We start from the raw sequence: 14,999 nt of genomic DNA, 5'->3' as shown, positions 1-14,999 counted from the left end.
AGGCATCTTCTGTTCTGCTAAACCAAGAGTCAAAGGGTTGCTAATAGTCTTCCTGGTCACCCCACTCGACTGCTGGATCATCATCCATTCTCAAAATAAGATAGGAGAGAAGCTGAAAGAGATTCTGCCACAACAGTAAAGAGACAAAGAAGGAGAGGTCGCTTACATCGATCTCACAGCGGTCCCCAGCATAGTTCACGTCGCAGAGGCAGTGGAATTTGTTAAGCAGGTTCTGGCAGAGGCCTCCATTCAGGCATGGATCAGAGCTGCACTCATCAATGTCCTTTTCACACCTACGGAGAAGAGTGAAAAAAAAAGTGAGATCCTGAAATCAGGTACGAAATGCATAAAACTGGCACGTTTTTAATTCAGAAACATTTAATGAGGAGGCTGCTCCATTTGAAATCTGTAGTATATTTCCACATGTGTTTGTGGTCTTCAGAGAATCTTATTAACGACTTGATTAGCCTCTCTTAAATCTTGAACTTCCTGTGTTACTTTCAAACATAGATAGTTAAGCCAGAATTTCATTTCTGTGGACCATTTCCTGGTTAATGGTGCTTAGCAAAGTGAAATGAAAGCTGGTGTGTGGTTTTAGAGCTGGATACAGCACAAGTCCTGCTGAACACTTGCTGGTCCATTTTCATCGTTACTGCAAGCTGAGGGCACAATTTCCTTCTCGATAATTTAGATCTAAGTCAAACAAAAGCATATTTTTTCACGACTGAATTGTGCCCCTGAGAATTCACCCATTTCTTTTTTCAATTTGAAGTGTCAGTAGATGTCCAGCACAATCCCCTATACGGTCTCTCTGAGGGGGTGTGGGCACTGAGAATGTTAAGAAAGGCAGTTGCAGAATAAGGTTTTTAAAAGCTTAAATTTGTATCATTACATGCTTTTCAGTAATTCTGATGAGAAAACAAATTTGAGTTCTAATAATTTCTTAAGGCAACAAACCATTAATGAAAAGCATTTGCAACTGTTTAAAAACTGGTAACGATTTGGTGATTCTCTATCCTGATGAAGCTTCCCCTGAATTCCCTGCCTTCATTTTTTCAAATACTGATAATGGTCAATACTCTGTTTTTCCAGATAAAGAATCACATTTACTATTGAAGCAGAATGTATGAAATTCACTGGAAATTACCAGGAATTGTTTTGTTTAATTATATCCATAAGCACTCAAGACATTGTTAGTGTTAGATTAGAGAAGTGCTGTTCTTTGCATTAAACACTCTTAGCTGGTTTTCTTTATTAATCCATGAAAAAGTTTCAACCACTTCCTCCAATGATAAATTATATTTATGTACATCAGAAAGCTGAAAATTAAGTATTAATGCAATCCATAAAAATTAAATACCTATGAACTTCCCTATGCAAAACTGAAAAAACAAAATACAGGAAGACTTTTAAACCTAACTCTCTTTGGTGATTTTGAAAATTGCCTGAATTCAGTGAAATAATTGTTTTCAAGAGACAGCTATGTTTCCTTTTATTTAATCTTTTCAAGTATTATTTGATATTTCTTTTCTTCCTGGTAATCCCAAGTCAATTGATTGACATAGAAATACACCCTTTTTTTTTCTTTTTTTTTTTTTAATGTTGTACATCATTAGTTTTCTTAGGGATGAAATACTGTCTTGAAGCCAAAATGCCTGCTTTACTATTCTAATCAATAAATAGACTGAAGGATTTTGTTTTGAATTTTCTTGTTAACTGATACATTTGAAATTGTTCTGAAAAAAAGAAATGTCCACTGTTTGAGCTGAAATTTTTCTTTTCTTATGTATTATGTTCTGCAAGCAGAAATATTCCTGGTTTACAGTGTGTCAGCCTGGAGGAAAAGAGGACAAATAGTCAATTTTAGACATTTGAGAAGAATGTCTTGCTTTGATTGTCAGTTATAGTGCAGTATGCTTGGTGCAAGGCTGCTACTCAATATGAGGATCACGGGAACCATAAAATAGACATTATTGCCAGCCAGTGGAGTGGATGTAAGCAAGGCTCATTCCCAGAGCTGCACTTAGCAAGTTGCCTGGCAGGGGAAGGAAGAAGGAAAAAGCACTTTGACTTATCTTGAAGTCCTGAAAAAAATACACACTGAAGAACTGCCTGAGAACATGCTTTTATTATTTTATTATTTTATTTCTTAAGCTTTTTTTTTTTTTTTTTTTTTTTTTGTAGTGTGGCATGCAGGCCTTCTGGCTGAGTAAAAGAGTACAGTGCAGATGTGTCAGCCAACTACACTGCACAATGGGTAGGTGGAAATTTTCATCTGTCCTTTTTGGTTTACTGCACGGGTTCCACAAAGTCAGTGAATTAATCGGATTTTGAAAGAATGAAAACCATTTGTTGAAATGCTGCTTTGTGTTTGCAAACCTGGCACAGCTTGATCCTGCTGAATGTTTGGATATTGCACTCTGATGTAATGTTAATTGCACTGCAAGCAAAAGTCATTAGTTTTCTGTTTATGTTCTGCATACCTTTTCTTACTATTCAGAAATTTTCCACTACTTCAGGCCATATTATGACTGGGATGATGTCCTCTTATGTTTTTACAGCACTTGATGCACTGAGACCTTCAGACCTCCCTGCTGCAGAGGTGTTTGTAGAGAATCAACAAGTGGTACGTGATCATGCAGCAAACTATTGTACTACATACAAATTGGGATGGCCCCTTCTGTTTCATACTGTAATAGGTAAGAAGTATTTCTCAACTTTAATTTTAAATAATAATTCTGTTTTCATATTTTGGCATTCAGTAAAGAAAATAACACTTCCACATATTTCACGTCATGTTATCCCTGTAGGAGAATAGATTGTTTATTTACAATGGATGCATGTCAAAATAGGACAGCTTGGCTTATTTATGTGTCAGTGTATATTCTGGCTGATTTTTATACATATATGAATAGGATATATGTGTTTATGTGTGCCTATATATAGAAAAATAACATTCTAGTGTGCCTACATACAACAATGGCATTGAATCCAAACAGCAGGAGTTGTACAACACTCACTAAGAAATAAAGGCTTGTACTGGCATTAGTGGTGCTGTATTGGACTGACCCTTGCTGAGTTAATTTGTAATTTTTGCCTAAGTAAGATTGTTATACTTTCAGGCCCTGAAAGGTGCTCAGGCAAAGAACTGCTACACTTGAAAACCAGCTTTTTCTGTATTTCTGCAGGAGGGTAATTTCCCTATAGGTGGTGCACCCTTGGAATGACTTTTGCAAGAACTGTTCCATACAGTGAAGCATCTCACCGTTCTCCAGCAAACCCTGGCAGGCACACACAGGCCAGCTTGCCTCCAAGATCAGTACAGTTGCCATAATTGTAACAGGTGAGATTTCTGTCTTCATTCCCACAAACTGTATAGGGTAATCTTCGATATCTGGATAAATAGAAAGGCAATGACAGCTGTTATTTGCTCTCTCCTTGTTCACTTCTGAATGTCTTGTGTTCTCACTTTTTCTGAGTCTAGTCCATTGCTTTAGAGGAAAATGTTTAGATCTATCTTGCAAATCTGTTGTTTGAATGCACAACTTACCACTGCTAGTATCTGAACAGTGAGAGCTGCGCTCCTATTGGCAAATGCCATCCAGTGCAAACAGGGGAGGCATCATATTTTACCCATAGATGACCACATAGTTCTGGAAATACACACAGAACTTGTGCCTCCCTGGTTTTCTCCATCGTAGGGAAACCCCATGCCTATGTGTGCTCACAGGACAGGTGCCTGGGCTGGCCATGCCTGCATGGGGAGGGTAGGTGCCACACTACACAAATGCAGAGCTGGTGTCTGGGACTGCACAGTATGCTTGGGTCCACTTATTTAACTCCCTGAATTTGAAGTTGCTTTCCCAAGGATGCACTAAGTTCTATCACCAACCCCAGGGTCACAACAGCTTGGGTCACGTTGCAGCGTGTGGCTGCAAAGAGTAGAAGGATGTTGGAAAAACTAACATTTTTTCTTGCAATCTAATCTCTTAAAAAAAAAAAAATCCTTACATTCAGACCAACATGACTGTATGGTGAAAATAACTAACTGCTGGTAGTAGGTCAGAATATCAAACTGTATCATTTTTAGGGACTTTCATTTAAAAATTAAATTAGAAGGAAGAGATTCTTAGCTGTAGTAACTGTAGAAATTAGCTGTTTAATATCTTTCAGAAGGGAGAAACGTACAGTGTGCAGAGAAGGGCAAGTGAAGGGAGAGCCTGCACCCCTCACATTGGAGTGTCTGGGAGGAACTGTAAGCAGTACAGTGAGATCAGCAGATGTGATGCATGCAGTGGGCAGTGTGGTGCCACAGCCAGCAGAACTGCTGGGCTGAGAGAAGCCTGGAAGGAAAAGACATACCTAGCAAACATGCTATGGGTGGGCAAAAAAAGTTTTTTACAAACTCTTCTGTACTTCTTTCTCTTACCCACCCACTAAGACTTTCACTAGTTTGCTGTTACTCTAATAAAACATAGTTTCAGAGATTCAAAACCTTTTCAAAATCCTTGCAATGCATCTACCTCAGCTGTCCAGCTGACTTGTAATGCTGCCACTGAGGAGCTGTATGACTCAGGCTGGCAGCAGAGCTCTGCCTTGCTCCCCACCTCTCTGCAATCTGCCATCTGTCCCCATCTGAGCTGGTGCCTCTCCCGCTCTCTTTGTCCATATCTAACTGATCTCTATGGCTTTCTGTACTGCAGACTCTTTGTACATCAATTGTACAGCCACAGTTAGTATACAAGTAGATGCGCATCTTATAATGTATAGATCTGTAATATACAGTTTATTAGATGTGCATTTAAATGGAAGCATCAGTGGTGTAACAATCTCTCAGATGAGACCTGAAAAAATTCATATGGACCTACCTAGTCTGTATTACCTGCAAAGCTTTCCAGTAAAGTTACCAGCACACAGGCATGAATATCCATGAATCCCATCTATGCAGGTGGCCCCATTTGCACACTGGTGGCCACGGCAGTAGTCTATGTCCTCCTCACAGTTGAACCCTGTGTAGCCAGGTTCACAGACACACTCATAAGAGCTGATCCCATCTGTGCAGTTTCCATGAATACAGGGGTTGGAGAAGCACTCGTCGATGTTGGTCTCGCAGTGGGTGCCTGCCCACCCTGGGGGACACATGCAGCGATAGGAGGTGTACAAGTCTTCACACGTCCCCCCATGCATACAGGGCTCTGAGCTGCAGGCATCCTCCTGCAAGCAGCCCGTAAGAACAGGGTTTGCAGATATTTTGAGAAATTGTTCCTCTTGAGGTTTTTTAGTCAGGACATCAGCATTTTCAAAGTAGGAGAGATAAATTCCACTGATTTCTATGGTGCTCATGCATCCTCGCAGGCCATCCAAATTGTCAAAAGCCTTGTCAGCCACATGGATGTCTGTCTCTTCTCTTAGAAAGTTCAGACTTCCTGTAGCAGTTGTACTGGTTGCAGTGTCCCTGTTGTCAATACTCATGTGCCACCTCGAGAACTGAGACAGGGGCTCCAGCATGGAAACCATCACTTGGTGCCACTTCCCATCACTCACGGTCAGCGAGCTAGTGAGAGTCAACATGTAAAAGTTGTTGCCACTTTGCAGTTGGAAAACCAGTTTGGAGTTGTGAATGCTGATGATAACAAATTCAGGCTCCTTCTCCGCATACAGCAGTATCACATTTGTGTCCCTAGTTCGAAAGCCAAACACGATATTGGTGAGGCCTCTGCCGATTTTCCCGTTGCTTCTGTAAAATATAGCGCTGCTTCGGCCGCTAAACACTGCATTAGTGAGACCTGTGCAAAGATAATAATTGAGAAACCAGGCCAGCTTTAAACCAGTCCACCTGGACAGCATCTCTTCAGAGAGATGAAGATCCCATGATCCCCATCACTTCAATCCTTTTGTTTCTACTGAAAAGCTATCCAATTCCATCAGTGTCCCAGTTATTCTTGCTTGCCTCTTATAGCTGCAAAGATTACAGGGCAGTGCTACCTGAAACTCTAATCCTACAGCTTCCAGCTCATTTCCCTTTAACGAGGGAAGGGGGACAGCAACTGTGACCCACTGACTCTGGCCTTATTTACTGTAATGTAAATCAGAAGTAGGTCTACTAAAACCAGTGAGCTGATGTAAGTACACAAGTGTAGATAAGAGTTGAACCTTCCTTATTCTGTGAGGGTAGCCCAGAATAAGCACTTAGCAAAGAAATAATAGCTGAAAACCAGGTTACCATAGCCAGTGGTGCTGCACTGATTTTGCCTGAGGCGCTCAGTCTCTTTGAACAGGTTTACAAATGTAGCCAAATTTGACTTAATGTAACTGTATCAATTTCTAAACAGTATTTGGGAAGAGGTTTTACTGTCGTCTGTACCACTGAGTATAAGTTTTTGTCATTATTAGACTCTCCTTGCATCAACTTCTTGAAGAAGCTTTCTCTCTGTCTGTTTCTTCTTGTGTGATTTGTGTGTGTGTGTTTCATGATTAGGTTTTGGTTTGTTGCTTTGATTTTTTTTTTTTTTTTTTTTTTTTTTTTTTTTGTATAGTTGGAGTTTGCATTTTCCTGAAATGCAGAAGTGAATTTTGAGAGAACATATTTGATACTAGCATTAAATATGTGCATTAGAGAAGGCACAATTATTTTAATTACAGCTGTAAATATTTACAAGTGCTGCAGTGCTGATTCTAACAATCTCAATGAAAACAGCACCATATTGATCTGCATGCAAATTGCCCATGATAGAAATCTTCTGTGGACAAACCTTCTCATTCCTAAGAATCAACCATTCTAGCAGACTCTGTGTATATTTCTCTGCCTTCGGTAGCAAAAAGAGAAAATATGGCTTCAAAATCCCTACTTGCTTATATTCTGCTCTAGTTCAGGGTGGTAAGGAGAAAGAAAGAGAAGGAAAAATGTGCAGGCTGGCTAATGTTCAGTCAGTTAATGGCTATCAATTTTCAAACAAATAGACCACTTGGCATGCTGCTTCTTGCCAAGATACTAATTTAATAACTGTACAGCTGGTTTTGAGGTGACTTTTTACAACGATATTAAACACTAAAGAATATAAAGTGATGCAATTTATGTCATGTTGCTTTTATCTTCAGGAGGATGGAGAACATCCTAAGTTGATTCAACACTGCATGTCGTCTTATCTCTTTGCAGTGGAGGGGTGTGGGGTACCCTTGCAGCCTGGCAATGTATCAATCTGTTCTGCAGCTTTGACATGCTCTCTTGGATAAGTCAAAAGCAAAGGTTACGTAAACATCAGTGCCTGCATCGTTGGGTCTAGCTGAAAATGTCTGATGTTGATCTGCCAGGATATTCTTATTAATGTAACTTACAATTGTTATTATTACTGTTATTTCTGTTATTATACTGGGATGCTCCAAAAGTAATGCCTCTTATTTTATTCCCTTTGCCAGTGATGTCAGAGGGAGATGTTGGTGATATGACAGTAGAGGTCGAAACTTCCTGCCCATATCCTATTATATTTTTTTTTTTTCTGTGCAACAGACAGCAGCAGAGAAGAAGTCTGACAAATTGGCATCTGATATGGAAGTGTTTAGGAAGCAAAGGTATGTCCCTGAATTCTTCCATGCAGGGAAAAAATGGCACCCACTGACATTCACTGATGTTTGCTGAACATTTATGGAGACAAACTATGAATGAGACTGCAGTGAAGAGGTGGTGCATTTCAGCAGTGGTGGCAGCGACCGTGGATCAGCTCCACTGGTGCAGATTTTCACAAGCGTAGCATGCAGGCTCTTGTTCATCACTGGTGAAAATGCTCAGCTACTGGTGGTGACTGTGTTGAAGAACAGTGCTTTGTAGGTAAGAATTTGCTCTCTTAAATATTGTCCTCTTTGTAGCTGTTGTCATTTTCATGAAAACAAAATAGGAGGCATTACATTCAGAGCAACCCACATACTATAGAAATAGCATTGAATTTTTAAAGAAGTGAATATTTAGTTTTAAGAAAATACTGATGAAAATTTCAATTGTTTCTAATTTCCAAAAATGACAGGAATAACTGAAATTTACCTACATTCAAATCCTTGATGCACCAGCTTGCATTGTGCTTCATGAGGACAGGGCCCAAGCTCACACCACTTAACTTCCTCACACGCTTTCCCTGCTGTGTTAGGGGGGCATGTGCAAGTGAAGTCATCCCAGATTGAATAGCATACACCACCATTGTGGCAAGGACTGGACTGTGGGAAAAAGAAGAGACAATCAAAGTATGAATCAATCTTGGTGGACTCACAACTCTAGGAATGTAGGACTTTTTGTCAAGAAGGAAAATTCTTTTTATATCCAATGGAAAGCAATAGAGATTAATACTAAGACCACACAGAACATTTTAATAATTTGTGAACATAGTATTGTAACCTTAAAATATTTTCATTTTCTTCTATGCCAGTACATTTTGGTGATACTATCCATCATATTTATCATAACTTTGCTATATCAAAGCATATAAAAATCTGCTCTTTCTAGCATTTTTACACATTTTGCTAAGATGTTATTATCATGATATATTGTACAAAAAGTTACGTTGTTTTTTTGTTGTTGTTGTTGTTTTTTTAATTCCCCATGATAAACACATGAAAATGCAATGAAAAATATCATTCTTACCTTGCAGAGATTGTCACCACTGCAGCCTTGGGTGACGTTGATCAGGGTTCGGTTGATAAAAGAATTCAGTGAATTGGTGAGGGGGAAGAATTCCAACGGCTGGTTATTCACTCTTACATCCTGGATGCAGCCTTTGAAATACTTGCCATTTCTATCAGTTTCTCTGCTATCTGGTAGGCCTCCGATGTAAAGAAAGTCCTTACTTTGGGTGGTTAGTACTGGAGTAGAAATAAAGCCTAAGTATTGAGAGGATTGGAATAATTCCAACATATTTGGTTCTATTTTTAATGTTATTAGGTAGAAATTTCCATCATTTATAGGATGTTTCCCTAATAACTTCATGGAATTTGGAGCTAACATTGTGAGTTTCCCACCTTCCAAGTAGACTCTTACATAGAGACAGGTACTGTTTCTCAAAGCCAGTAACAAGCCAGAAGATTTCCGTGTTCGGACAAACATTGATATATTCAGATTTTCATTCTCAGTAGCATCAACAGAAAAAGCAGCATAGCCTGAGGAGTCCTCAGATCCAAATCGACCTGGAATATACTCTTGGGATTAGCAACAGGAGAAAAGGTGAAAAAGGAAAGAAAGAGGAAAAATAAAATAGTCAGGGCTAAATGACAAAGGAACCGGTATAATGATCAAATAGCTACTTCTGGTTATATACTTTACTTATGGTAGTAAGATGTGCTAGTATGTATGGATGAATAAAGACTTCTTCTGGCCATAAATAGCTTCTATTCCAAAACTCCTGTCAGCTTCCATGGCTGTAACATTAGGCCCCAGTACAGGACCAGATGTTATATTATTGTGCACAATTTTCCCCTTTATCATGCTCTATGTGATACTATGTTTGCTAACAGGTTAAGAAGGACAAATTTCTACATTTTCCTGGATTAGTCATCAGAAAAATCATTTAGAAAAGAAGCTAGTTCCTTTGATCCTCTGATGAGGGAAGTTTACATAATTCTTGACCTTCACTGATTTTTTATGTTGTATTGTCAAAAGCTGCTTAGCAAAACCCTCTTGTGTAAAACTTACAGATAGCACACCTATTTTGTCTTGCACAGGTTTTTCAACAGACTCAGTAAGTTCTAATATGAGTTCTGCTCACTCCTGAGTGCTTATAATGCTACTGTGTCATGGGGAAAAATGAGCTAGGATTGAGTGAGCCTTTTTATTTTTGGGGGCTTATCAATTAAAATGATTAAACCAAAACCATCTGTCTCTCTGCCTTACTCTTTATTTTCAGTAATGATTTTCAGACTCGTAAGGATATAAAATATGTAGTCCAAAGCGTATTTTATTCTGATGAATCATCTCGTTAAAGCACAACAAAGTGTTTCTATTTTTGCACTTCACGTTTCATGATCTTGTCCTTGGTATTATAGACTTCCTGCCTAAACACTTTCAAGAGCTATTTTTTAATATATCAAATTCATAGAAAGAATAAACCAAGCATTTTTTTTTTAAATGTTCACATAGCTGAACAGTCAGTTCCCTTTTGCACAGTAAAACTCCTAGTGTGAGACCTCATGGGTCAAGTTGCTGCCTGCAGCACTGCTTTTTTAAATTGAATACGTTAAAAAAAAGCCATGAAAATAGGGTGCTGAATGTGAGGATCCTAGCAGACCTTTAATAATTATACTTCACTACTATGTGGCACAGTTGCATTATTTGGCAATTATTTGGAAGGAATAAATCCCTTCGTTGTTCATAAACAGTTTCATAAATCAAATTTCAAAAATTTTAGTACTAAGAGTAACATTACCTCTGTTTCTGAATCTACTTGTTGAAAAGTCTGGCCTGTAGAAATAATTATTTATTGAAACGGGTGTTTTGAGGCATGCAGTTTCTTCAGATAGTACCTTCTTGGGAAGGTAGTACTACAGACTGAACCATACTTTCATGTAGGTAAAAATAAAATTTCTGCTGGAATTAGTTACTGTTAGTTCTCAAAAAGGTATTTCATGTTTGCAATCATTTTGTTGTATTTCTATTTATAAATACGTATATATACACATGATATATATACATATATATATCATCAGTCTGATCTTCTGCTTGATGAGATGGCTAGCATCACCTTGGTCAGTATTAACCTCTTGGGTCGCAACATCTGGATGTTGATCAAAATGAGTCAACATCTGTTTGTTATTTTGTGTATGTAGAGAAAATATTGCCTCTTGTCAATTAAATACTTGGCAGCAACTTTTCTTCAAAAAGATGCTAGCATTTCTTACGTTATCCCTTGCCACACGTCTCCCCCACTCTGCTTTTTAAGCAACCCAGCATAGTCCTTTAAAAATGGCATATATCTAGAACCTGTGTATCAAAGTGGCATGGTGCCACGCATTGCAAAGAATACTGTGGTCAGTGGAGAGAAGAAAAAAAAAAGGAAAAAAAAAAGCTTGCTTTCTAATCATTCTCAACAGTTGTAATGCCAGCATAAGCCTCTCCTGGCCCTGACTGGTTTTAATTTCACTTCATATAAGGAGGCCAACATATTTACCAGATGTTGTCCTATACTCCAAAGTTGCTTTCCAAACCTTTGGATAAATTACAGCTAGACTTCAAAGAAGTCTGTTACAATTACCTCTCAGACTTTGTCATTTTGCAATAAGGGAAAAAAACACTATTGAAAAGTATTGATACCTATCAAGTACAGCATACAAAATGAAACTGTCTTTAAACATTTTGAAGTGCATTTCAAGCCACAGCTTTCTTCAGCAGTGCCTCTGGCAAGCCCCTGGGCCCAGCCATTCAGCGGCGGTAAGGCAGTGGACTGTCCTGGCTGCAGCGCGGCTGTGCCAGCCCACACCAGTACAGTCTGTCTGTTCTCATCTGACCACGGCGCTGTTGGTGCTCCTGAGATGTGCTTTATTCAGCTCCAGAGGGCTACTTGCTGCTGCTCCAGCACGGATGTGGGACAGCGGGGGCCCTGCTGGTGTCCTCCCGCTTTGTCTCAGCCTGTGCTTAGTATGATCACTTGTAGCAGGAAATGCGCTACAGGCACTGCCAGCTATTGAATCCCCGCTTCACTGCCAAAGAGGCTGTGTTCTGACATGTGCTCTTCTGCTCACTAACACATGGGCACGTCTCCCTCTGGCCCTCAGCAGCTCTCTGGTAGCACAGCCTTCGTTAGTCACTGCCCGGAGCTGTGCAGGACCTGGCTGAGAAGGAACGGCCTCTGAGGACCTGGATTCTCCTCAGGCTAATCAGATTAAGTTAATAGGATAATCTTGTTCATTTTGTAAAATTGGAATCTGTATGTATTTTTTTTTTTTTAACTTGCAGTGCTTTGCTGGCCTTTCATGGCCTTAAATGAGTTTCTTTATGTCAGCCTAGAGAGGATAAAATTCTGAAAGAATGCTTTGAAAATAAGACTTTGACTCCAAGTGACTTGGTTGCTTTCAAATTTTACTTGGGGTGCATAACCTCCTGTGAACTGCAGTTTTCCAGAGTTTATGGAGTGCTAAGAGCGCTAAGAAGATTTAAAAACTGGATGAGTAGAATCCCCCCAGTTTGGCCTGACTTTTTGTCAAGCTGAAAAGCAGCCTTCCTGGAAAATAACTAGAAAATAATGAGCATGTGCTACTGCTGACCCCTCGTGCTTCTTACCGGTGGGCAATCAGTTCCAGAGATCCCTAGGGTCACGCTGGTTCACCCCTGAGACCAGGTTATGTTTTCAACACCCCCTGACAGCGCTGACGGCTTCACATGCTCTTACCTGCTCTGCAGCTCGGCCCCGCGTACGGCCGGTAGCAGTCACAGTGGTAACTCAGCCACAGGTTGGAACAGCGGCCCCTGTTCTGGCAGGGGTTGTTTTCACACCAGTCCTTCTTCCTGCATCCTGTCTCGACGTTTAAAGAGGATTCAGGTGATGCATTCTCTGGAGTAATAACATTCAAGTCTATTTCAATATCCTGAAGACAGCCTACAAATGAAGGTGTAGAATGTATATTATTGATGTTAAGCTGAGAGCTGCTGCTAATGTTCCCCACTGGTAAGCTGCCCAAAAATGTGCTCTGAAATGCAAGCCTCACGTGATCATTATCTATCATAGCAGAAGTTTTATTGACACATGATTCTGCACAAGAGCTGTCAAGTAAATTAAGAGTAACAGCTCTTGCCAAGGTTACCTCCACTGAATGCCATTCTCCATCACTGACATTATGTGAAATATGCAAAAGAGCCCGTGGCTGGTTTTTGACTTGCACGGACAAATGTAAGTAGCCATTCAGTAACTCCAGCTTCACAAATGTGTCTTTCTCCCCTCGGTAAAACAGAAAGGCTGACGGTTGCACAGTCTGAAACCTCAGGTTTATATTATAGGAAAATTCCTCTGTAGTGGTTGTGGGATTCTTCAACCAAAGGAAACCATTTCCTTGAAAAGAAAATGTAGTTACAGTTTCACAGTGTATTCCAGTATATCCAGGTGAGCATATGCAGCTGAAGCCATGATGGCCATTTTTTAAATTCGGGATACATATTCCATTATTTTGGCATTGTTGATCAGTACAGCCATGGAGGATTTCTGTGCAGTTCCAGCCGCCGTAAAAAATCCCTTCTTTGTCTGCAGGTGGGCAATGGCAAGTGTAATTCCCAGGAAAGTTCTCACAGATACCACCATTTTGGCAAGGGTTCGTGTGACATTCATTGATGTCTTCATCACAGTGAATACCTAAAGAACAAAGAATTAGACATTCTGGATTGAGCACCTAGAGCCTAGAATGGTGTTTTTAAGAACATGTGCTCTGTTAAATCATCTTTAACTTAAGAGTGAAATTCACAGATTGAGCAGGGAGCTGCTGGAGCTTGACCCCGCATTCTATCAGAGATCTGTGTAGGATGCACCACTCCACAATGAATGTGCAGTTGTCACATTTCAGGAATAGATGCATACTGTAGTTTTTCACAAATGAACTATAGATCTCAGATCTCCTAAAAAAAAAAGGAAAGCAGAGGTGACTTCTGGCCTATCAGCTATGATCTCAGACTGAGACAAGAAGGATGTGAGAGAAGCAGTTGGAGGGATCTGAACCCACATGATCCAGAAAAATATTCCTGGTGTATCTACTGTGGAACGTTCTTTACCTCTACTATTTTCAAGCTATAAAGTAAGAAAAGAGAAACAGATCATCTTCCCAAATACCTCAGAGATGGTGATTAAAGCATGAGTGATGCAGCCTCCTACTTCCTCTTCTCTCAGATAGTGCTTGTTTTCTGGTATACAGGATAACAGGAGTGCTCCTCATCTTACATTCACTGCAATGTGATAGGTTGTGACCCAAGTACGTATACTGGGTCAGGCTGCACAAAGGAAGACAAATCTGTTCGTCTTGTAAAACTCATCAGCTTATCCCTCTGGACTACTGACCATCTACAAAATGGTAATTATGGTAACTTTTCTCAGGAGCACTTGGATTGTTCACCCACTAATAGGGAACGTGAGCTAGGTTTAGACTGTCATGAGACAGGTTAGTTTTACTCTACTGATGATGTGTTGCTGTGCTAGTAAGCATGAAATGGATCAGGGAAAACATCTTTCTTGTCTTGAAAGCATTCAAAATATCCAACTGCTTTTTTGAAAATTTATGCAAAGTACAACCCTTAATATTTGCACTGTTCTAGATAAGAATATGAAATAGTAGCTTGAAAGATAACTGCAAAGTAATTTATAAGCATAATGATGTCTGTCCCTGCAGCAGAATTGCCTTCAGCAGCTCCTTGCTTGCTCACCATATGAGGTGCCTGCAAGATGAGACCCACAGAGCCACAGCCAGGTACTAGGCACCACACCTAGTTTTACTTACAAATTCACATAGAGCTTTATTTTATAGCAAAATACAGTCATTTTTTCATGGAAAATTACAGAGCAGCATTCAGCCACAATGAATAGATTCAGATAGCAGCAGATAAATGTATCTACTAAGGCTAATTCCCTGCCTGTCCACTTTATTCAATCACAGCTGTAACTGTATCCATCTTAGAGAGAGGTAAGTTATAGAGGGAACTCAGAGTTGGCTGAGATTGTTTTTAAGATTAGGCAAAGTGAAGCGGTCACAGTACATACGTAAAAGGCCCTCTTAGCAGTGATCTTCCTCATTACAGTGTTCTCCTTTATTATAGCACAGTTTCTGCTTGAAGCCTCAGAGTATCAAACACCACCGTGCCCTCCCTGGTCTGACAGCAGGGTTATACGCAGCAGTCTCTCTGCTTTCCAGCCAGGCTTATATTTATTCCAACATGAGATGTCTGTATACCTTAATGTATAGTGGCATCTGGCAGAAATATGAATCATCAGGACTGACTTTCCCAAAGTGATGTGCGCTTCACAAACCTGTTCTGACTGGGGGCCAGAACA

General features: G+C 39.9%; 1 protein-coding gene and 1 long non-coding RNA gene across 4 annotated transcripts in view; one reads left to right on the top strand and one right to left on the bottom strand.

The window, feature by feature from the left end:
• Window positions 1-14,999, bottom strand: part of CRB1 (crumbs cell polarity complex component 1) — a 92,038-nt gene that overhangs the window by 22,138 nt on the left and 54,901 nt on the right. For all 3 annotated transcript variants that reach the window (XM_090146140.1, XM_090146141.1, XM_031595802.2), the window contains 6 exons: window positions 12,363-13,316; window positions 8,630-9,180; window positions 8,040-8,205; window positions 4,883-5,786; window positions 3,266-3,394; window positions 167-293 (listed from right to left, as the gene is read on the bottom strand). In XM_090146140.1, coding sequence (XP_090002266.1) covers window positions 167-293; window positions 3,266-3,394; window positions 4,883-5,786; window positions 8,040-8,205; window positions 8,630-9,180; window positions 12,363-13,316 — 2,831 coding nt within the window. The remainder of the gene's footprint in view (window positions 1-166; window positions 294-3,265; window positions 3,395-4,882; window positions 5,787-8,039; window positions 8,206-8,629; window positions 9,181-12,362; window positions 13,317-14,999) is intronic.
• Window positions 262-3,272, top strand: LOC149916820 (uncharacterized). The gene is made up of 4 exons (XR_016469127.1): window positions 262-335; window positions 2,185-2,257; window positions 2,562-2,699; window positions 3,189-3,272. It is a non-coding gene; the product is annotated as an uncharacterized LOC149916820 (long non-coding RNA).

Source organism: Phasianus colchicus, chromosome 9 (genome assembly GCF_987193195.1).
Source record: "Phasianus colchicus chromosome 9, bPhaCol1.hap1.1, whole genome shotgun sequence".
In the NCBI taxonomy this organism is placed as follows: Eukaryota; Metazoa; Chordata; class Aves; order Galliformes; family Phasianidae; genus Phasianus; species Phasianus colchicus.
The sequence above is the reverse complement of the archived record's forward strand: the minus strand, read 5'-3'. Positions and strand labels throughout refer to the sequence as shown.